Source organism: Pundamilia nyererei, unplaced genomic scaffold, assembly GCF_000239375.1.
Source record: "Pundamilia nyererei isolate P.nyererei 1_Seehausen unplaced genomic scaffold, PunNye1.0 scaffold00030, whole genome shotgun sequence".
NCBI lineage: Eukaryota > Metazoa > Chordata > Actinopteri > Cichliformes > Cichlidae > Pundamilia > Pundamilia nyererei.
Genome location: NW_005187431.1, coordinates 3,998,646 through 4,022,636, shown reverse-complemented (window position 1 = coordinate 4,022,636; position 23,991 = coordinate 3,998,646). Strand labels below are relative to the sequence as shown.

The 23,991-nt window shown below is 40.6% G+C and overlaps 5 protein-coding genes across 5 annotated transcripts in view; all 5 read left to right on the top strand.

Moving 5' to 3' along the window:
* LOC106456154 (glutathione S-transferase A-like) overlaps window positions 1-426 on the top strand; it is a 3,652-nt gene extending 3,226 nt beyond the window's left edge. The window contains exon 5 of the mRNA XM_013909729.1: window positions 5-426. Coding sequence (XP_013765183.1) covers window positions 5-137 — 133 coding nt within the window. The 3' untranslated portion in view covers window positions 138-426. The remainder of the gene's footprint in view (window positions 1-4) is intronic.
* Window positions 427-2,327: 1,901 nt separating this feature from the next.
* LOC102210997 (glutathione S-transferase A-like) lies at window positions 2,328-4,416 on the top strand. The gene is made up of 6 exons (XM_013909759.1): window positions 2,328-2,536; window positions 3,250-3,315; window positions 3,413-3,518; window positions 3,728-3,852; window positions 3,929-4,017; window positions 4,115-4,416. Exons 1-6 carry the CDS (start codon window positions 2,369-2,371, stop codon window positions 4,245-4,247), a joined length of 687 nt encoding a protein of 228 aa, XP_013765213.1. The 5' UTR covers window positions 2,328-2,368; the 3' UTR covers window positions 4,248-4,416.
* Window positions 4,417-7,201: 2,785 nt separating this feature from the next.
* LOC102211280 (glutathione S-transferase A-like) lies at window positions 7,202-10,235 on the top strand. The gene is made up of 6 exons (XM_005728875.1): window positions 7,202-7,404; window positions 8,175-8,240; window positions 8,350-8,455; window positions 9,473-9,591; window positions 9,724-9,812; window positions 9,941-10,235. The coding sequence occupies exons 1-6, from the start codon at window positions 7,237-7,239 to the stop codon at window positions 10,071-10,073; spliced, it is 681 nt and encodes a 226-aa protein (XP_005728932.1). The 5' UTR covers window positions 7,202-7,236; the 3' UTR covers window positions 10,074-10,235.
* A 2,415-nt stretch (window positions 10,236-12,650) lies between these two features.
* On the top strand, window positions 12,651-15,189 carry LOC102210704 (glutathione S-transferase A-like). The gene is made up of 6 exons (XM_005728873.1): window positions 12,651-12,890; window positions 13,034-13,099; window positions 13,278-13,401; window positions 14,002-14,120; window positions 14,724-14,809; window positions 14,903-15,189. Exons 1-6 carry the CDS (start codon window positions 12,723-12,725, stop codon window positions 15,030-15,032), a joined length of 693 nt encoding a protein of 230 aa, XP_005728930.1. The 5' UTR covers window positions 12,651-12,722; the 3' UTR covers window positions 15,033-15,189.
* Window positions 15,190-17,572: 2,383 nt separating this feature from the next.
* Window positions 17,573-20,927, top strand: LOC102210402 (glutathione S-transferase A-like). The gene is made up of 6 exons (XM_005728872.1): window positions 17,573-17,812; window positions 17,896-17,961; window positions 18,142-18,247; window positions 18,830-18,948; window positions 19,520-19,605; window positions 19,711-20,927. The coding sequence occupies exons 1-6, from the start codon at window positions 17,645-17,647 to the stop codon at window positions 19,838-19,840; spliced, it is 675 nt and encodes a 224-aa protein (XP_005728929.1). The 5' UTR covers window positions 17,573-17,644; the 3' UTR covers window positions 19,841-20,927.
* Window positions 20,928-23,991: the final 3,064 nt, after the last annotated feature.

Here is a 23,991-nt window from a genome sequence, read left to right as displayed (position 1 = left end):
GTAGGTTGTCTCCAGAGCGTTATCCTAAACTGGGAGAGTACTACAATCTGCTGAAGGAGAGACCCAGTGTCAAAGCCAGCTGGCCTCCTCATTGGTTGGAGAACCCCAAGGGCCAAGATGCACTGAAAGACATCTGATATTCATACACAGATGTAAACATGATGCTGCATAATGACAGAGCAGCTCCTTGTTGCCCTTATGCATTCTGTGTATATCTAACAACAGTTTCTGGTTACTCATACATGTTCAGCTTTGTCTAATAGCAGAATAACTCAGTCACACTATCGTAAAGTAAAGAACTAGTTTTCCCTGCTCAAAGCTAGCTCAAATGCTTTGTGTTTCCATGACTTTGCATAGTTCAATAATGCATCCTTTCCACAACTTTGCATCTTTTTTTTGTCTTTTCAATAAAATAAATGTGCATTAGCTTTGTAGAAATGTTTTTCTTTTGTATGTTTGAGCACTGATTCAAGACTTGCACATTTGTAACAAAAAATCCATACACATACAAAGTCACCTCATGTTTTATTCTTTGTTGGATCCATTTCCTGAGCTTTTCAGACATTTTCCTGAACTTGCTGTGTGTTAAACTACGAGTGGCCAAATCCAGTCTGGCACATTCTTAAAAAGAAGGAATGCACAAAAGCCTTAAAACCACAGAAGACAAAGTGACAATGATGATGATTTCAATTCAGAATTCTTTGAGCATTTTGTCTACATTTCATCCGTTGCAGGAGCTGTGACCCCCTTCTCTCCTCTGTACATGTTGTGCGTTGTATAGCTGAAAGCGAGCCACAGACCTACAAACTCAATATGTTATAGGCAATATAAAATATGCAAAAAACAATGTGGGAACATTTCTTCTGTCTTAAATTCTTTTATTCACTGGCCTTATACATTAAATATTGAGATAACTTTCCATTCTAGTAATATTTAAATATTTTATATTGTGATAGAGGTGACCACATTTGAATATGGAGGGGGGGCAGGGAGTGTCTCCTGTCAAATATGATTGTTTAATCACCGACAACAAAATATAGAAGGTACGCAAGCAGAGACAAAGTGTGATAACAGTCTGAGATCTTTGCTGCAAAAGAACATTTCCAAATAAGAAACCAAATTTACATCATCATTACTCAATTTTCGGGGTTTTCTCTTAAAATAACTTGAGGCAATGGTTTCTTTGATTTGGAACCTTCAAACCATAAAATTATTTCTTTTACTGATGATGATTACTATTTTAAAACATGTAATCAATACATAAAATTAAGAATTTTTTCCATCTCATGTCTCAGCATGAACCTATTTGAGCTTGTTAGCTGAGAGAGTTAAAAAAGCAATCCTGGGAAGAAGGTTTTACTGACAACTTTAAGAGGGAGCTAGAGTATCTTACAAAGTAGCTTTGTGAGTGCTTACATTGTAATGAATTGTTATTAAAACTACGTAATGATTTTTACAGTATGCTTAAAAAATGTTTAATACACCAAAGTCCACTAAGCCCACATCACCGCTTCTATGTTGACGTGAAGAAATATAATGCAAATTGGCCCCTAAAGTTACTTTTTTTGTTAGGGAGGATTTGTTTGTTGTTGAGTGCAATATTAAAATAAGTTCTTTAAAAATCAAAAAATGATTTAATATGAAGATAATACGAGCAGAGAGCACAAACATGTTGAGGGATTGGCTGTGTTAGTTCAGTGAGAGAGTTAGTGGGAAAGAAAAGAGTTTTCACTAACAGTCAAAAACTAATGTGTGTACTTATGTCTGCATTTTTATTCTGTTAAATACAAACAAAATTATAGCAGAAGTGCTGCCACGCGTGTGGCCAGATAGAGAGTACCAGTTTGTTTATTTGGTTCAATGAAAGGCTTCAGGTAGTTAAGAGTGAGAAACTTCTGCAGTTTTGTCTTGTTATACAATATTTAAAAAAATATTTTTGAAAATTTGAAAAGCAAACACTACACTATACTACATTTTCGTAAACATTTGGCATTGTTTTCTTGTTTGTTTGTTTGGGGGTTGTACTACTTGAACACTAAAATGTCCCTCAAACAAGGTGACAGCTCCAGCAGTGGCCCACAGCTCAGTTAAGTTTGAGATCCCTGCCTTAGAGAATAAGTATAGCTCGTATTATGGCCGCCACGCAGGTTCATCCGGGTCTCCTAAGGATGACCTTCCTAAGGATAAGTGACCACTGCAGTGCACCCTACTAAAAAGTCAAATGGATTCGTGACAATTGCAGTTACTTTCTCCAACCAGTAGGTGGCAATACGCGCTTTTTTAAAAGCTGGACAGCGACACACTTGTTAAGAGAAGTTCAAATGTGCTGTTGTGTTTTGCGTGACGCCGTGAATCTCAAGTTAAAACCATGGCCAAGGACATGACTCTGCTGTGGGGAAGCGGCTCTCCTCCCTGTTGGAGGGTGCTGATCGCTCTGGAGGAGAAGAGCCTGCAGGGCTACAACCAAAAATTGTTCTCCTTAGAAAAACTGGAGCACAAGTCCAAAGAAGTGTTAGATATAAATCCCAGGGGACAGGTAGGGTGAGCTATTTTGCAAACAAGCCCTTGTTACTAACACAACACTGACGAATATCCTTGAATCTGATCCTTTTGCATAATACATTGCACAATAACCTTGACGACATCACGGTCATTAATTAACATTGAAATATGGGTTGTTGCTCTGGCGGAAAAGATTCCGTTATTCAAGTAGACTTTTATTTATTTATTTTTTAAGACGCTCCAAGAGACGCCTTGCAGCACCTGATTGGACGAGCACTTATCGTGAGCTGACACGTAGTGAATATGGGTGTAGAGATAACTGAGCTCTTGTGTTTGTAGCTGGGTTTCAAACTTTTTCTTTCTTTTTTCTCACACTTGGTTATATAATAATGAATAAGAGCTTGGAGTTGAAGCGCCCTGCCCACAAGTACCATGATGATTTCCAGTACTGCCAAAGAACCAGTTTGAACTTGACGAGCAGCTTTAATCGAATGGCCAGACTGGCCCATTTTTAAAAATGTGTTACTGGGTTTAGTTTGTTTAGGGAACAGCGTTAAATAAAACACAGAAATGTGAGGTTTGGTGTCTGAATATGTGACACGTTGTGTGTAATCTCACTTGTTCTTGTAATTATTATTAAGGATTCCTGTTTGATCCAGCACAGCAGCTTAACTATTGACTCTAACACACTTTTATAACTTGTCATTATTATGATTATTGTTATTCATTTCTTTATTTATTTTTTAGCTTCCCACTTTCAAACATGGAGACAATGTCATCAATGAATCTTACGCAGCCTGTTTTTACCTGGAGGTGAGAACGTCATTTTGACAAAATATTCACTCACACTGAATGCAACATCACAAAATGTGCCCCAGTTCAATGTGTGTCTTTTCCTAATGTCTTGCAGAGCCAGTTTAAATCCCAGGGAACCAAACTGATCCCAGATGGCCCAGCAGAACAAGCTCTGATGTACCAGCGCATGTTTGAGGGTCTCACATTCTACGAGAAACTCAGTAAGTGTTATTATTCCTCTGAGCCTCGTCTCTCAGGAAATTTCAAGGAAAAAAATTAAGTTATTACACAGAAAACTTTTGAATCAACTTATGAAAACGTCCAAAATAATGCCTCTTTGGATAACTTATGTTTTAAAATGGAAAAATTCTCACATCATGTGAACCTGCTAACAGATGAATGTGCCATCTTTTAATGTTTTGTTTTTTAGACGTTGTTATCTACTACACCTTCAACTGGTTTGTCCCTGAAGGTGAGAGACATGAATCGGCTCTGAAGAGAAACAAAGAAGCTCTGGTCACTGAACTCAGACTCTGGGAGAGTTACCTGCAGAAGGTATGTGCATGAACACACAAACTCAGACAGACTCGGCCTGCTTTGATTTGTTCCAACTGTATTTTGTTTTCCCAAGCTGGGCTCAGGCTCATACCTGGCAGGATCATCTTTCACGCTAGCAGACGTGGTCGTTTTTCCAACAGTTGGCACTCTCTTCAGGTTTGGGTAAGCACGCAGAGGCTGTTTGCATTTCCATGTGGTCTCATCAGTAAAATGAAGGATGATCTGTAGACATGGGACTTGACTTAATTCTGATTCGTAGGTTGTCTCCAGAGCGTTATCCTAAACTGGGAGAGTACTACAATCTGCTGAAGGAGAGACCCAGTGTCAAAGCCAGCTGGCCTCCTCATTGGCTGGAAAGCCCCAAGGGGCTAGATACACTGAAAGACATCTGATATTCATCCATAGATGATGCTGCATAATGACAGAGCGGCTCTTGTTTTTTTGCTTGCAGCTTTTGGTAACTCATACGTATTCCGTTTTTTCTGACAGCAGTTTAACTTCACCGCAGAAGTCATGACTTTGCATCTTTTTCTATCCTGTCAATAAAAAACCTTCCAAGAAACAAAAACATTCACTAGTTTTGTGGAGTTATTTCTTTTTTAATAGGATTTTCACATTTAAAACAATGTAACTCTTGTGCTTCCATACAAGTTACCATGTATCTTAAAAAGAAGGAGAGAACAAAAAGCCTAAAAAACAGCACATTATGTCATCAAAAGGTTCAGTGAATCTGGAGAAAGCTCTGTGTGCGAGCACCCAGACCAAAAATCATTATAGGATGTTTTGCCTCAAGCGGCAATGCATTAAAAACTGGGATGATTCTGTCATGGAAATCACTGCGTGGGCCCAGGATCACTTCCAGAATCACTGCTTCTTTTTACACCTCCTGGCTTTATTGTTGCTGCTTTCAGAGAATAGACTGAAGCTTGTTTCTAGTTTTAAAATGCACTGTAACATTGGAAGTAGGAAAGAGTGGCAAAATAAATTATCACCTTAAATAATTTGAATGATTTTTTTCATTAACAGCTGTCGATTTATTGTGAATCTATGAACTTCTATAAATAACTGTAGCGCATATTTGAAGCCGTTTTGGTGTGTCTGCTTCTCTTTTCACATCTGGGGCATCACAGATATAGGAAACTGCTGACTGATCCGTTCTCAGGCATTGCACTCTTACTGTCAGTACTCTTTGTGTAGTGCAAATCTTTCTCTGTTTTTCTGAAATGAACAAAAGTCTTAAGATGCTTATGGAACACAATGTTGAGCCGGACAGCCTGACTTCTTCTGTCAGTTTCTTTCTATTAGCTCCCTGCATTCACCCACGTGCAGCATGTTTACACCTCGAGGTAAACAGCAAGAATTAAAACATGTTGAATATTTTCAGTTCTGAGAAACAAGCACTATGTACCGATGCATGACGGAAGGTCTCACCCTTACGGGAAACACTGTATGCTAGACTTGCACAAATTCAAGCAGAAGCAATGAAGACAGTCACACATTCATGCTGGGAGTTCCTCACACTTAATGTAATATCACAGCAGCTTTTGTTACCCTAATAGACAATCTGTGATCTAACCATGTTCAGGTTACTTCAATATTAACCCACGTAGTTATCCAGTTTCATCCTCCCAGTCACACCACAGTAAAGGAATTCTGCTACGTGACTAGAACTGGCTTTTCCTGTTCAACAGTTGATCAAATCCATTGTGCTACCATTTCTTTAGGCTGATAGTTCAGTAGTGCACCATTTGCATGATTTTGCATTTTAACAAAAGTTAGTCGTATAGTAGCTATCCAGGCTCATCCCCTGAGTCATACAACAGTACAGGAAAACATGAAAATAATACTTTGCAGGAGTGTGTTGGAGGAAATCCACGTGCTTTTGTTGTGGTAGATTATCATCTGGAAGCCACAACAGACCTAGAGTAGTGGAGAGTGATTGCGTTTTTTTCCACTGCCACACTGATTCTGGAACTGCTCAGGTGGACATTTACTCTGAGTTTTGTGAGGAAGCGTCACAGAGAAACTGGGGTTGCTTTTACATAGGTGGCATCAGAGACATGCATTGGACAGTTTCCATGTACATGACATGCTAAGTCATCGTGAGTTTTCAACAGATATTAAGAGATGATCACGTGAGTTGTCAATGTTATCTGCCCCCCCGTATAACCTTTATCAGTTGTAATCATCCAGCGATATCACCAGTGGATGTGCAACGTGGAAACAGCAGGTTACAGCAGGTTGTTAAAATGTAAACCATGATCAAGGACTATTTTGAGAGGTATCAGGAACTGCAAATAAAACAACTCGAGGGCTCTATAAACCTGAAATTAGCCACCAATGTGCACAGTGAAACACTCACTAAACTTTTGTGTTATATTTTACAGGTTTTGTCACTTTAAAAAAATACAGTTTATATAGTCATGTGAAAAAAAACGTCTTCTATGCAGTCCTATGAAAAACTAAGTTCAAACTTTCTGCTTCCATAGAAACTGAGAGGATAAGTCACAGCCAAGTGTTGGTAATTAAATGTTTAATTATATTTTTGAGCACCACTATAAGAAGGAAGGTTTTGGCAGTGTGCTGGTCACACACTGTGTTAACACAACGCCACAATCTTCTTAGCAGTGGACATCCCAGTAATTTCATCCCTAGGTCAGACTGGAAATGCTCAGAGAGACTGCAACAAAACACAAGACTTCGGGAACAGTGTCCTTCAAACAGACAAGACCAAATTGTACAGTTGATGTAATGCACAACGCCACATGTAGCAAAATCCAAATGCAGCATATTAGCACAAATACCTCACACCAGCTGTACAGCTGGGTTGAGGAGGATTTGTTTTGTACCCACAGGACCTCAGCTAGCATGTTAAATGTTGAGTCAACCATGAACTCCTCTGGATCCCAAAGTCATCTGTCCAACAGCTAAAGCTTGGCTGAATCTGGTTCAAGCAACAAGATGACAAGACAGCAAATCTATAACAGAAAAATAAAAAACTTAATGTGTTGCAGAGTCCCAGTCAGAAACTTGGATTCAACCTTGAAATGCTGTCGCAGGCCTTTTAAAACAAAGCTGTCCATGAATGAATGCTTGAAAACCACAATGAACTGAAGCAACGTTGTAAAGAGGGAGCCACAATGTCTCCATGGCGACTCATAATCCACACAGATGTAGTTAATAGTTAATCAGCAGTGCTGTTACTAAGGGGGCTGCTCGTGTTTGATCTGTCTTGTGTTAAGGCACCGATCTTTATACGTAACAATAAAATGGGAAGGGCTGTGGCTTGCTATAAATCTGTCTGTGCTCCTCTAGCTGCTGTCTTCATTTCATCATCCCTCCACAACTTCACTCTCAGTTGTAAGAATTCCCTCTGAAACCATGGCTAAGGCAATGACTCTGCTGTGGGGGGCTGGATCGCCTCCCTGTTGGAGGGTGATGATTGCTCTGGAGGAGAAGAACCTGCAGGGCTACAACCAAAAACTGCTGTCCTTCGATAAAATGGAGCACAAGTCCAAAGAAGTGTTAGATATAAATCCCAGGGGACAGGTAGGGCCTTAAGAAAATTACACCTTAGCTAATGTACCATACAATATTATCATTAAGTCTAATGCTTAAAAACACTTTGCATAATAACCTCAACAACCTCATCCTCATCAACATGATATATGTATTGTTGCTCTACTAGCTAAGTAAAGCTGGTTACACAGCATTATTCAGCCCGCCCCTCTTAGTTTTTTTTAAGTTTTAGAAAGGCAGCTGTGAAAGTTGACCTTTGGCCAATGGTGGGCTGTGTCCCAAGAGCAGCTGTTTCAGTTCAGAGCCCTTCTGTCAACACTGATTTTTGGTATATTACAAAATCTTATCCAATGTAGATCTTAACATACTGGCCTGTTCACCTGATTTCTCCTTGGGCATAACGGATTAAAAGTTGCTCAGCACACGCGGGTTAGCATCAAGAACCTGGAGTGTAGTTAAAGCTGTCGAAATCACGAGAATTTTCGTTTTTTACAACAGGGTCAAATACTTTGTGAAGCTAAAGGTTAGCAAGACGTTATTAGCATGACAGTACTGTATATTGACCTGTTCTGCAGATTGGAGGGGTGACACGCCTGCTACAGCTTTAGCAGCTAACTTAGGCAAAAACAAACTACAATATGTTATATGTTGCACTTTGTGATGCACTACAACATGTAATCATAGCAATCTGCTACTGGCAGCTCTCAGTGCAATTAACATAGCAAACTTCGGGTATCCAAGTGATTCAAATGGCAGCTTTGATAGTTTGTCTTGCTCACGTTATAATTTTTTTTCCACAGCTTCCAACATTCAAACACGGAAACACTATTGTGAACGACTCCTATGCAGTCTGTTTTTACCTGGAGGTGAGGATGCTAATTCATTAAGAATTATACTGACCCTAAAACTAAATTCAACATCACAAACAGTAACAAGCTCATATGTGTGCGCGTTTTTTTCTTTCCTCAATGGCAGAGCCAGTTTAAGTCCCAAGGAAACAAACTGATCCCGGACAGCCAAGAAGAACAAGCTCTGATGTACCAACGCATGTTTGAGGGTCTCACATTCTACGACAAACTCAGTAAGACGAAAACTTTGCCTGACACAGTTTTACAGTTGACTTAGCAGTAGCAGCTTGAGGAGATATGGGTGAACTTTGAGGAAGCAGTCTCTTCCCTTCAGAGCCTGCCAAACTTACTAGACTGGTGTTCCATCATGTTAGATGATGATGGAGATAAGTAACTGAAATAAGTCCAGACCCAAAACAAAACATTTTAGACAGTTTATGAGCAGTGGATTTTGTATGTATTTGAAAGTCATTTATATCCTAGCTCTTACAGGTTTATGAATGTGTTTTATGATTGCAGCTCAGACAGATACAAAGGTCGCAGTCCACTTAAAAATCTTAAACATTAGCAATAAAATCTTAACGTCAATTCCAAAATGGACAGGGAACCAATGAAGGGACGTGTTCATGATTTCCAATACCAGTGAAAAGATGAACTGCTGTATTCTTGACTTACAGCAGGTGGCACAGAGATAGTTATTCTGTACCAAAGTAGAAAGTCGTCCAGGTGGGAAGTGATAAAAGGGTTTTTCCAGGTCCTTTTGAGGAAGTCCGGACTTTAGCTTGGCAATGACTCTGAGTTGATAAAAGAAATGGTACAATAGTAAATGGAGTGTTGCTTATATAACACTAACAAAGCACAGAGAGTGCTTTTTACTACAAGCCTCATTCATCACCCAGTCACACAAAAGCACTTTTTTCCTGTACCTAAATGCTTTTGTGCGCACATACAGATGCATCAGGTGGTCATCATCAGGATTTTGCTCGAGAAAACTGGAGTCTGGAGTAGTCAGGGGATAAAATTCAGTGACCTTCCAGTTGGTAGATGACTTGCTCTATCTCCTCAGCTACAGCTGCCCAATAAAATCAACATCAATATTGTAAAGAACAGTGAACTCAAAATCACAGTGTGGGCTCTTGGAGAGTGGGTAGTCTTTTACCAAAAATAGTGCTTGATAAAAATAGTGCTGCGATGCCTTTACAGTGAAAAATGTTTTAAGCATCATGTGAGTGAGTTTTGCTTATTTTCAGATGCGGTTATCTACTACGACTGGTTTGTTCCTGAAGGTGAGAGACATGAATCGGCTCTGAATAGAAACAAAGAGGCTCTGACCACTGAACTCAAACTCTGGGAGGGTTACCTGCAGAAGGTATGTGAAGGCACACACACAAACAAACACATGCACACACACACAAACACACGCACACACAGAAACACAAGCTGACATCGCCTGCTTTGGTTTATTCAAACTGTGCTGTAATTTGCATTTCTTTTATCCAAGCTGGGCTCAGGCTCTCATGTGGCAGGACCGTCCTTCACACTGGCAGATGTGGTCATTTTTCCTACAGTTGCTTATCTTTTCAGATTTGGGTAAGAGTGGCAGAGAAGGAAATAGAAATGACAGCTGCTTCTCCTTCATGTTTCATCAGTATAATAAGTGATGATCTGTAGTCACTGAACTTTATATTCTATATTCTACCTTCTGCTCTGATCTGTAGGCTGTCTGCAAAGCGTTATCCTAAACTGGGAGAGTATTACAATCTGCTGAAGGATAGACCCAGTGTCAAAGCCAGCTGGCCTCCTCATTGGCTGGAGAACCCTGAGGGACAAGACACACTGAAAGACATCTGACATTCATGCAGACGTGAATGAATGTCACATAATAATATTGCAGCTTTTGTTTGTGTGTATATCGAACAACAGTTTCTGTTGACTGATACAAGTTCAGGTTCCATTAACAGCAGTTTTTTTTTGTTGTTTGTTTGTTTTTAATATGAGATGTCATGTAGCATCAACCAACAGTCAAAAAAATTAAATCTACACTTTTTTTCAACCTTTAATAAATTTATATCAGTGAACTAGAGTCAGAACATTTTTTGCTAAAGAAGAAAAGGACTAAGAACTAGCTTTCTGTACACAAAGGGAACTCCAATGCCTCATGCTTCAATTGGATATCATTTGCATGATTTTACATTGCTACGTTAAATTCACAGCCTCATTTATACCCCCTGAGTGTACTGTATTTTGGCCATTGTCACTTCAGTTAAAAATAAACTTGTATCAATCAGCATTGTTGACGTATTTCATTACGCTTGTTAACATGAACTCAGATCCTGCACATCTAGGCACCACTAAAACCCTTTTACGTGAGGTTTTTTTTTGCAAAGCATGATCAGAAGCTGAGTGAGGTAATTTCAGGATGAACCCAGCCTTTTTAGTTTTATAAAGTTGGTCAACTTCTTACCAGGGAACTTGTATGAGAGGGACACAGTTAATGTCAGCTCACACAGGTTTTATTTCTCTTTGCTTTGCAGCATTTTGTTTGCTTTTTTGTCGCACACCAACGTCATTTCACTCATTCTGACATCAGCAGTTTTGTTTTTCGCCTGGTGTCACGCATAATAAAGTCTGTATACGATAGCCTTCCAGTCATAACCACGGCATTTTCAAGTCTCCACACATTCATGCAGCATGTTTTAATACTATACTGTACAATGCTACACTAGTGCTTTTCCTATCACACCCAGCAGCAGCAGCAGCAGCTGTGTTGCTTATAGCCTTTATTGTTCATTTAATCTCTTAATATTTTTTGATTTTCTTTGTAAAAAACAAAACAAAAAAAACCTCCCGTCTTCCTGTAGGAAGCAGTTTGTGACTGGTTATATGCTGCCAGCTCTGCCCCTTTCATGTGAACGTGCTGGAAAAAGCCTGGGCTGGATTACCAAGCTGGTAAACACTGCGTGTGACCGCTTATCCTGAATGCAGTTGTTATGGTTAAATGAAGCCAGATAAGGCCCAAGATATCACTACTATGCTAAACATGTTTCATAGTACGTGCCTCTGCTGTACCTGTTGAATTGAGTTGAGTCAGGTACTCAGTTTTTGGTTTTGTACTTGCTTGGAAAGGTTAAAGTAACTATCATGGAGCTGCACAAACCTGCCCGACAGCCTCTGCCGAGTAGGAGAGCGCATACACAGGAATTTGAAATGTTCAGATGTACAGTCGATCAGAAAATACTTCCACCTAGTGACTTTGCCCTCTCTTTAGCCTCTCAGTTAACCTTTATTCATATAAGGTGGTACACTAAGGAGTTACTCTATTTTCAATGGGAGCCTCGTGTGACAAAGAAAACAAAAGAACGGATATCAAATTCCACTAATGGTCAAGTAATGCGTGTGGCATGCAACCAGGTTGCCAGGTTATCAGTGAACCTGATAAAAACATCAGAAACAAACTGTTGCTGTAGTCAGCAAAAAATGCTTACATCATGCCAACTAAGCAAAATGAAAACACTGAAAGTAATGCACAAACACAATATATGTGTGTGTATGTATCAGTCAAAGGCAAGAAGAAAAACGTGCTTCTTATTCTGACATGTATGGGGAAATCTTGCAGAAGTTTATCCCACAGCGAGCTCTTTGAAAAACAGCCCAAGATAACAGAGACAGCGATCGCAGCAAACATGCAGTTCTCTTCACCGCTGTTCATGCAGAAGTCCATGCTGCCAAGTGCACACTAACACGAGAAAGAAGCACAAAAGAAGAAAATAAAAACAGAAGCAGGGATTTGGTGAAGCTAGAAATGTGGATGTCAAATGAAAGAATGCATTAAAATCAGGAGTATCAGACAGAGAGATGTGAAAACTGTGCCAGTGTTGCGTAAGTGCCTGCGTGTGAAGTTGTAAATACACGACTGCTGAGTCACTGTGAGTTTCAAAATATCAGCAACAACACTGCAAGAATCTATAAAGCACGGACAAGGATGATAACAGTTTTTAACATACGTATAACAGATGGATGTCAACTACAGCTGTGATTGTTGATAATATATTGTAATAATAAAGCCCACAGGAATAAAGTTGGGTTCTGATAAACCCCACAGAGACTTTCACTTTCACTTTAGTTTCTACACCTGATTTTAACGTTATACACATTATTATTCACTGAAATTCAGAATATTGGTGCGGTTTTGCAATAGCTGTGAATACAACAATCTTTATCAAACAAAATGTTTCAAACTGTGCTGCTACAAAAATGTTCCGACAGCAGCATGTCAGGTAAAATGCAGGTGCGTGATCTCGCTCAAAAAATAATTCACACCCCGCTATCTGTGAGAAATCTCTTGTCAGAGCATCAAAATGGGACGGGACTTAAAGCCACCAATCCGGATGTTGAGGGCTGGAGTTTTGCTATATAATGAGGCTCTTTACCTGCTCTAGCTTCAGTCTTCTCATCTTTAACCTCCCTTTAACTTCAGCTCCCAGGTTAACCTCTGAAACCATGGCCAAGGACATGACTCTGTGGTGGGGCTCCGGCTCTCCCCCCTGCTGGAGGGTGCTGATTGCTCTGGAGGAGAAGAACCTGCAGGGATACAACCAAAAACTGCTCTCCTTCGAGAAAGGAGAGCACAAGTCGAAGGAAGTCATGGATGTAAACCCCAGGGGACAGGTAGGCTTGCATCACATTCATACCTTCAAACTGCATTCAAACCCCCACCTCCTGAAGTACTTTATATTCACTGTGCAATTACAAATAATAATGCCTAATTTTGAAGTATATATTAATAACGTTCATTCTACTTTATCTTAAAGCTTCCTGCCTTCAAATTTGGGGACATAGTGATCAATGAGTCGTACGGTGCATGCTTCTTCCTGGAGGTGAGAACCTTACTTAAAATTTCATGTCACTGAGGAGTTGTTAAGTTGGAGGGCGACTGGTGATTGCATGCTCAGCAATGCTTTGTATAAGCAGACACTCTACACCACAGGGTGCACTGCACCTCAGAACAGTTGCTCGTTTCATGTGTTTCCGTGTGCTTTCATGTGTTGTTTTCAGTCCAAGTTCAAGTCCCAGGGAACCAAGCTGATTCCTGACTGCGCCGGCTCCGACAACAATTGCGCTTTGATAGCTTTAATAATGCAGCGTGTGTTTGAGGGCAACACACTTCACCAGAAAATGGGTACGTTAACTCTGTCATGGCCTTCTCAACATACCTGTTGAGCTCGATATCCCTGTATGCTGATGTGGACACTGAAACCAGGGGATTTACAGAGTTTATAAAGAAAATCTTATAAAGTTCTTTCTGTATAACTTAGCTGTTGTTGTTGCCATTCAGAGATTTGCCTTTTGGGATTTTAAACAATGCTTGGCAACATCACGCACAAACCTGCAACCTTTAACCCGCTGAGACTTCATGTCTTCAGCAAACCTCCTCAGAGGTTTTGACATCAACTTTCACCGACGTGGTCCGAGGTGTTCAAAACACATGCAACACACAAAAGAGCTGTGCCTTCACTTAAGAGTGTTACATAATGCATTATTTCTCTGGGGAGTAACCCTCACAACATGCTGGGATGTTAATCTCTGCTCAAATTAGCCTTGCAAGTAAATTCCTGAGACAGTGTAGAAATGACACCAGAAAATCCCATGTAACCAAAATGAACATTTGCTTAACATGATCACTCATTTTTAAATAAGCTGCTATAGATGTTATTTGGGTACCTTTTTATAGTCTTCAGCCTGATGTTAGACAATAATTGTCTGTTCTGATATTTTGCAGTGGATGTTTTTATGTACAACCGGAGGGTCCCGGAGAATGAGAGGCACGAATCTGCCTTTAAGAGACTCAAGGAGACGCTGACTACTGAGCTGCAGATGTGGGAGGGACACCTGAAGAAGGTATAACGCGCATGCACTCACAAGCACCCAGAGCACGACAGCTACAAAGCTGCAGAAACAGGCAATAACCCTAGCAGGAAGTTATAAGCTGTTGGATGTAATGGATGCTACCGTGTAAAAGCACTTTGTCTTTTCTTTTCTTTTTATCCCCTCGGTATTTTGACTCATTATAATGATTTAAAGGGGAAAAAAATGTCCAAAACATCTGTTCACAGAGATATCAATTGATGTTGAACATTTGATGTTTACGTTCCTGAAAACACCAACTCACAGTACAAGATTGTGCAGGAAGTCAGTGTAATGTTTATTTAACTAAGCAAGTCATTGGCAAAACCTTCCTATTTACAATAGTGGCCAGACAGCCTCAAGAGGAAATAGAGGCAAGTCAAAAAAACAAGTACCGAATGTTGACAGTTGGCCGATGCACAGTACTTGGATGATGACGAGCTGATTGTCTGAAGTCTTTTGTTGAGATATGCTCAGCAGCTGCTGTTAAGGAGACAATATATGTAGAAGAATTAGTAAGCCAAGTTTCACCAACTATTTAAAAGATTTTTTTAGCTTCCATCCAAAATCTTTTTTTCTTTGTCTTCTTTTTTTAAGACACCAGGCGGTTTCCTGGCAGGAGAGAACTTCTCCATGGCTGATGTGATTGTTTTTCCAAGTGTTGCTCTTCTCTTACGCATGGGGTAAGTAAGCTAAATTTGCAAAACTGACTTGTAGCTGCCTGGATTGAATAACAAACAGCAACAAACTCACACCAACTTTCGTCTTTCTTGCAGGCTAAGCGAGGATAAATACCCCAAACTGGCAGAATACTACAAAAAGCTGCAGGGCAGACCAAGCGTCAAAGCCACCTGGCCTCCTACTTGGAAGGAGACCCCAGGACAGGAACTTTTAAAAGATATCTGAGACTGAGAAACCCATCAGCTGCCGAGCACATTTTTCCTGTTGCATTTTTAATTTGTTACCCTGTGCTGCTCTGCAGTGGATATTTGAACATTTGTTACTGAACATGCCATCTTATTTCTGTCGTGCTGTGAGTAAAAGCAATAAAAACTAAGTTTTATTTTTGTTTGCTTCATTATTTTCAAGTTAAATTTCCACCAATAAAATTTGACCTTTGGCGTCACCACTCACATTAGTGCTGCGTAGTCTTGACAGGAGAGATCACCAAACAGAAACTTTAAATTAAACTTTTTGCTTTGTTTTCTCTGAAAACATCGCACAATCATGTTTACGAAAACATTTCTATAATTATGCTGCCGTGTCACAATCAGAGCAGTGGCAAAGCCATCAGATTTTTCGTTGGGGTGGCCAGGCCTTTGCTTACTTTGCAGTGGTGCAGAAACTGCTTTTGCATTCATTTTGCAGTAGAAGTCATAGTAATTTCTTTTCTCACCCACTCTTTTGATATGAATGCATATTAATGCCTACATTATAGGCATTTATGTGCAATAACACTATTATGCCTTCAGCTGATCAAAAAAAATCAATAAAACCCTCTAGTGATTGTTGAAGTTATTGTTACTAAAGCTACGATAATTTTAGTGGTGTTGTGCTGCTAAAATATAAACAGGCTTGCTTCAGCAGAAAAGCTTGAATAGCCTAACTTTATAGTAAAATTCCTTTTTATAGCATTTACAAGCTTAAACAAATAAAGCGCAATGAAAGGTCATCATATCAAAAGAGTCCTTTATCTATTGGGTGTGGTGCAACCACTTTTCTCTGCACAAAGGTAACTCAAATGGCCTGTGACAGCATGAGGTTGCATACATGAGGCACATTGCATTAATCCTTTTTATGTCATTTGTGAATTTCCACTGCTGTTAAATGCACATTCTCCTTATTAAGGATCAGTGAAAGCTCAGTTTGAAAATGCATTTGCAATATTATTTGGATGAGGTGTCCAAATCTGTCCACCAAGTTTGCTGTGATCACAGTTTAAAACCTCATAGGCCCATTTGGTTGTCTTTCGGTCGGGTGTGTTTTTTGGCTCAGCTGTTTGAAGAGGGAGAGAGCAGGTGATTCAGGCTGCAAGGCTATGGGATAGAGGCTGTGTGAGACACCTGTTACACATTGTCTAACCTGCCTCCATTATTTATTCAGTAGCACACCAGACGGAAGCGGGCTTACAATGAGAAGGAGAGCTGGCAGCAGTTTAAAACAGGCTGAATGGAGTATGGAGGTGACCAACAGGAACAAGGAGAGTACAAAGACCAAAAAGCACAATTGTTTCTGAGTGTGTGTGTTGGGAACCCACAACAATTCTGACTTGTTTGAAACATTGCTGCATGGTCCGTCTGAATATACGCTTGCTCAAAAAAGGAGTGTGTCATGCTACGTCTGCAAAATGAAAATACTGAATTAATGGAAACACAGGAAAGCACATTTTCAAATTAAATTCTCGGCATATGCCTTTTCTTTCCTTTTAGGTGTAGAGAAATCCCGATGCAGCCTATTACTGTTGAAACTTGCATGTAATAATATTGCAGGGCTGCAGCTGTGTGTGTGTGTGTTACTTGGACAAAGGGACTTCAGTAAAAACCACGAGTTTTGCCTTTCCTCTAGCAATCATTCACTCAGGAAACAGTCCACTGAAACGGACCCAGAAGAGCAGCGATAGTGATCGCAGCAAATGTGTCCACTGTAGCTTATTTCACTGCTATGTGACATTGGCAATTGTTCAAGTGCACTTTGACAAGAATTCAAAGGCTTACAGAATGAAGCACAAAGCAACTAGTATTATATTGTGTATATTTTAGTGCTAGATGAAATTTGTCTTTCAAGTACAAAGATACATAAAATAGTTGATATTAGACACGTTCAGAACTAATGCGATTGATGGACGTGAGAGACGTGCCAGAATCGTGTGTGCATTGTGTGCATGTGTGTACAGGGGGTGAAAACAAAGTGCTAAGTCACCGTGAGTTTCAACAAATCAACAGCATTACTTGTAAGAATATATGAATGCATGAAGAACGATCTTTAAGGGTTTAACATATGCACATTAGATGGATACCAAGGTTGTGACTGTTGACATGCAACCGTATTAATGAAGCACACACAAGTAACGTGCAGGAATGATGACATCCGAACGAACTGCACGGGAGCACGGCAGCAAAGCGCCCAGTGTCACTTTACTCTGTGCACTTGATTTGATCTGAAGGTGAATTGTTTTGTTTGCATTTCCAAACGCTTTTCAACATAAAAATGACAGTTTTGCACACCTGTGAATACGAGCAGCTTTAGATTAAATCACAGTCAATAAATGTAACTGTGCTGCTGCAGAAATCTCTGACTTTCATTATCATGTCATATAAACTGTGGGGTTGTGATGTAAGAGGGTAAGAGATCTCTTGTCAGAAGACCAAAATGGGACGGTACCTAAATCCACCAATCCGGATGTGGAGGGCTGGAGTTTTGCTATAAAACGAGACTGTTTCAGTCGTTGTGGCTTCAGTCTTCTTATCTCTAACCTTCAGTAATTCCAGCTGCCATACTAAGCTGTTCACTCTGAAACCATGGCCAAGGACATGACTCTCTGGTGGGGCTCCGGCTCTCCTCCCTGCTGGCGGGTAATGATCGCTCTGGAGGAGAAGAAACTGCAGGGATACAACCAAAAACTGCTCTCCTTCGAGAAAGGAGAGCACAAGTCAAAGGAAGTCATGGATGTAAACCCCAGGGGACAGGTAGGCTTGCATCACAGGTTTCAATCTGGACTTTGAATGCTTGAACTTGAACCTATTCATATTTTTTCCACTTTGTCTTAAAGCTTCCTGCCTTCAAATGTGGGGACAAAATCATCAACGAGTCCTACGGTGCATGCTTCTTCCTGGAGGTGAGAACTCGAGCAAGGTACTGCCTTGTTGTCAAGGAGATAGGTTGTTGGAGGTCAAGTTGAGGGATTACTAGGTTTACCATGATTGTTTGGACATGCACCCTACACTGCAGAGTAAAAGAAACCAGAGCTTTTTGCTGCTCTTTATAACACTTACTGTTTTCCTGTCTCGACCAACAGTGTGAGTACATGTCCCAGGGAACCAAACTGATCCCTGTGAACTCCAGCGAGAAAGCCCTGGTGCTCCAGCGTACCTTTGAGGGTAACACGCTTCACCAGAAAATGGGTATGTTAGCTTAAATCTTCTCTCTGGTTTTGAACCACAAAGATATAACTGTTGAGTTCCTGCACTTTCACGTCCGATCCCCCAAATTACATTTAGTGAGGTTTTAGTGGGACATGCTCACTCTCTACATGACTTATCTGTTGTTGTTGCCATTAAAAGATCTGCCTTTTGGGATTTTGAGTCAATGATTGGCAACATCACGCACGAACCTGTCACCTTTAAACCACTGATACTTCATGCGTTCAGCAAACCTCCTCAGAGTTGGTTCACCTGCTCTTCCCGAGGTCAGCGTTGTTCAAAAAACATGCCACCCAAAATAAGTTGTGTGTTCACATAATTAGGCTCTGGCATAATGCACTATTTCCTTGGGAGTAACCCTCACAACAGGATGTTAATCTCCGTTTATCAAAGCAAGCATTTACAGCCTACAGCCTGATGTTACACAGCAATGCACAGACATACCAAAAATACAAAATATGGAAGTGGATGCTGTGCAGTGTGTGGAAACTTTCTTTTTTCTCAAAGCTTTAAATCCTCAGACAGTGGATATATTCATGAAATGTCTGTTCTGATATTTTGCAGCGGATGTTTTTATGTACAACCGGAGGGTCCCGGAGAATGAGAGGCAGGAATCTGCCTTTAAGAGACTCAAGGAGACGCTGACTGGCGAGGTGCAGATGTGGGAGGGACACCTGCAGAAGGTATGTGAATGACCTGCACGCACTTTCACTCTACTGCTACAAGCATCCAGTGCACAAAACTTATACCTACATAGCTTTGTTGCTCTGGCTTTGTGCTCCAACTGCTTTGTAGTGGGAGAAACAGTCTGGGAATTTTTTTCTGAGGAAAGTTTATGTTTTGACACAAACATAATCTTTGCAGGAGGAGGTAAAATCACGTACTTTACACCCAAACAGCCTATTGCACTGTGTTACAGAGATGCAACTCTTTTCTTTAACCAGGCAAGTCACAGGAAAAACCTTCCTACAATCTGGCAGATTCTAAAGCCTCTTAAGAAAACTGGGTTAAGGTTAGAAAAACACCAAAAGTTAAAAAACAAAGCAGCAGGACATGTTTGGATGATATTTGGACAAAGCCAGGCAGACTATCTGTACCAAATTTAAACAGTCAATATATACGCTAACACTGTTTGTGTAAAAATCTTACCTAAAAATTTTACTTATCTTTAAATGTAAAGACACACTGTGGAATATTTAGAATCTGAGTTCTGCACTGTTTTCCCCTCACAGCGCTTTATTTTTTTTCTCTTAGACACCAGGTGGTTTCCTGGCGGGAAAGAGCTTTTCAATGGCTGATGTGATTGTTTATCCAAGCGTTGCTCTTCTCTTCCGCATGGGGTAAGTAAGCTATTTTACTAAGGCTGACGTTTAGCTGCTTGGCAAGATGAATGAATGCAATAATAAACAGCAGTGAACTCACCCTGATTTTGATCTCTCCTGCAGGCTAAGTGAGAAACGTTACCCCAAACTGTCAGAATACCATAAAAATCTGAAGGACAGACCCAGCATCAAAGCCACCTGGCCTCCACTTTGGAAGGACACCCCTGGACAGGACTTTTTGAAAGACATCTGAGATTGAGAGGCTCATCAGCTGACAAGCCAATCTTTTCTTGTTGTGTTTTTAATTTGTTACTATTCCTCGTATTTCAGTACAATATGATGAATATTTTTTTTAACATATACTTTTCAAAGACCTTTTTATATGTCCACTTAGGTGGACAACTGATGTGTATGGAGTGACACATCAGTGTCCAATGTAGTGGTTTATTTGCAAGTATACCATTAACACTGACACAAATACAAAAAAAAGCCTTTGAATTGCTGTCCACTGCAGTGACCACTATGTGTGAAAGGGTTAAATCCATCCTGCAGCTGTGCAGTTTTGACAGGAAAGGTCACTAAATCAAAACTTTAACGCTTTACTTGATTGTTGTCATTCTTCTCTTTGAAACTGAGCTTTCCTATCTAGGTAGCAACACTTGAGCAATCACTGTATGGATTTGTAAAGACATCAAAGTAACATTAAATGAAACACTGATCTGTTCTACAAAATCCAGGGGACAAAAAACAAACAAACAAAAATGTTGTGCTTCAAAAAAACAACCTGCTACCCACAGTCCAACTTACAAATTATAAAGATGTTCTACAAACACTAGAATTATATTCAGCATCACAAACAAGTGTGTGTGTGTGTGTGTTTATTTCTTTTTAATTCTTAATGGGATAGCTAGTTTAAGTCCCAGGAGAACAAATGTATCACAGGATTTGAAAGAGAAATGAAAAAGAAGCAGAGATTAAAACATAACATAGGAAACACAAACAAAGCATAGAGAGACAGAAAAAACAGAGACTACAGAAGGGAAGACAAAATGTATTCACAGAATTTTTTAGTTCCCAGTTGGAATTTTTATCTGGAACACCCTCTTAACCTGGATTTTCCATTTGGAAAGTTTGAGCAACTCCTCCACCAGGAGGTTAACAATCTATAATGCTGGCAGTGAATGTAAACAGCAGTAAAACTATAACTTGCTGAATAACCATATGCCGAGTCCACAGACGTGCTGCAGCGAAGCACAAACAACAAATGTTATGCTGTATTGCTTGTGATACCCAAATAGCTCTACCTGCCAAAGAAGCAAAAATAAATCCTGTTTTTCCTTCTTTTTCCAACTTTCCTACTGCAACCCACTAATGCATATACCTGACATCACTCCAGAGTTTCAACATCTGACTTCTGAAGTAATATAAATTTAGAGAGTTGAAAATAGCCATCTGTTAAAATATAATATTGAAAATAAAAAGAGAAAGAGAGTCAAGCCTAAAGGTTTTTTTTGTTACATTTGTATTTGGTAACCTGTCATTTAAACATTATTGTTGGATTATGGCAGTTTTAGGTATTAAAATGCTATTGAACTTTCGGGCGCCAGAGGGTGCATAGTGCGCTGTTGGTATCGAGTAGTGTTTTGGGGCACAGAGGAAGAGTAAAACTTCCTGTTATGAAGCTCAACTTGTGTACTGTTTCTACTCTTTATCACAGCATTATACGTTGCTGGCAAAGGAAACCAGTTGCCCCTCTGACCACCAACTTAGGGAGACAACAAATTTGGGCGCTTGTCCGGTATTAGTGCCGTGGTAGTCGGGTGCTGATCAACTAAGAACCGTGGGATTCATGTCCCTATGCTTAACAGCACTACTATCCAGAGCGACAGACTTCAGCTATCCAGGCATGGCCACTTGGCACGACCTACAATGGGAGATCCAGCAACAGCTTAATCAGCTGACCAGTGGCTCCAACTCGGAATTGCTCCATAAACTTGCAATATCATGTCAAGAAGAAGAGGTGGAAAATCTTCCTCGTGATGACATACTGTATGTTCCATTATTTGAGGTAATGGATGTTATTTGACTGGAGGCATAACTCACAGACACACAAGATGCGCCATTACTCCAATGAGTGTCCTTTATTATTTTTCATCCCCCCCCCACAACAACCCAGCAGAAACGTTCCTACCTCTTAACATTTACCTGATACTACATCCCCCCTACTAAATAGGATGTGATGCTGGGATATAACCAAGAAAACAGATTAGACCCACACGCTTTAAAGTATACTATTTCCTTGTGCTTTATCTGGTAACAGCCTGTTTACTGAACTCGTTTGGTTTAAACCCAGACTACTCAGAATGTCCAATAATAAACTCTCAAAGTATACAACTCTGAACACTAAGCATAAGTGCACATTTCTGAACTATCTGGTGCAGCTACAAACAACATGTTTAAACAGTGCAACCATTTGCTTTATTTCTCATTGTCTCTATGAGGGATGGACTACCCAACCCTCTACCTGAGTGTGGGGATTATTCTGCCCCATTGCTCACTCAGTTCCTAGCCCTATGAGCAAACATAGTCTTTTAGATATGCTGGAGGCCTCCTAGACCTGGGTGGGATTTGGCTCCCAGCTTCAGGAGTCTGCTGGCTGGCCTCCTGTGAGATAGTGTCTGGAAACGACACACTCTGTGCAACTGGAACAGAGTTCTCAGGTGAAGCCTCTGGTGGATCGCCAGAAATCTCTGGTGCCCCAGGTCTCGACCATGTAGGACCTCGGTGAGCCTGCCATGGACACAACTGTCCCTCTAGTATCCATGTCTGAGACCCACACTTTGTCTCCAGGATTGAGCTGTAGCATATCATGTACTCTGTGTCTGCAGTTGAAGTTTTGTCTTTGTTTTTGTCTGTACGTTTGTTCTATGACAGGAATAGTTGTCCTTATCCTTCTACCCATGAGAAGCTCAGTCGGGCTGTAGCCATTTGCCAATGGAGTAACCCGGTATGCCATAAGGGCGAGATAGGGATTGCCAGACTTTTTAAGAAGACTTTTGATGGTCCTGACTGCCCTCTCGGCCTCCCCGTTGCTCTGAGGGAAGTGGGGACTGGATGTCTCATGGCTAAAACCCCATTCTTGTGCAAATCTTTTGAAGGAATCAGATGAAAACTGAAGTCCATTATCAGAGCGAACCTGCTCTGGTATGCCATGACGTGAAAAGATTGATTTACAGTGCTCGATCACTGCCTCTGATGTTGTAGATGTCAGTTTGGCAACTTCGAAGAATCTGGAAAAGTAATCCACAATGACCAGGTACTGTTTATTCTCTATCTGGAACATATCAGTTCCAACCATGGCCCACGGTCTTTGTGGGAACTCCGTAGGTAGCATGATTTCTTTGTGGTTAGTCCGCTCACGGCAGCAAGTGTCACAGGTCTCAATCACTTTTATCAGCTCACTGCTCAGGCCTGGCCACCAAACAGATTGTTTAGCTCTCTCTCTGCATTTCGCTATTCCTAGTTGTCCCTCATGTAGTTTAGACAGAATGTCTGCTCTGAGTGATGTGGGAATCACTATTCTGCTCCCATAATGAAGCAAACCATGAACCAACCGCTGAAAAGCTTGGGGAATTCTTGTTTGACAGCATCAATAGAGTCTAAGCTAATATGATTCACTCTAGCAACCAGCTGTAGTGCCACTGCAGCATGCCCGCTCAGCAGCATTGTGCATAAACCCTGTACGACATAAATGTCTTCTTTGGTTTTGAGGTTGTTCTTGCTGAGAGTGGCTGTGAACATGCCTTTTACCTTCAGACGTGTTCCTCCTGGGCCCTGCAGAACCCTTTTGGGCTTATCCAATCTCCTCAACTGATGCTGTGTGTAGAAAGTCTGTGGGACTGCTGTGACATCTGCTCTGGTGTCGATTTTAAAGAGTGTGTTGCATTTGTCCACATGTATCTCTGTTACCCATGGACTCTCTTTGGTGTCCACAGAGAGGGAACCCAAGAAAGTGACCTCATCATCTGTATCGCTGTTCTCTGAAACTGTTGCAGCATTGACTTCACACAGTTTTTTGTTTCTGCACATCCTGGCAACATTTTTTTTCTTACAGTAACTACATGCGGCTTCCCTCGCGGGGCATTGTTGAAGATTGTGACCTTTTATGTCTCCATACGCGAAAAGTGAGCGCGAGAGCATTTCATTCATAATGATGTAAATCCAAGCCCATTATGTATTCCTGATCTGAATCCTGGGTTGTGTGAAATCCCAGAAATACACGTTAGACAAAGTGAATCTGTGAACTAAGGTGTAGGTCTATTAGGTTATATTGTGGTGATCCTCGAGTTGGGGGATTTGTGTTCATACTGGAGTGCAAAATGAACACCATGGGGTGCCAAACAG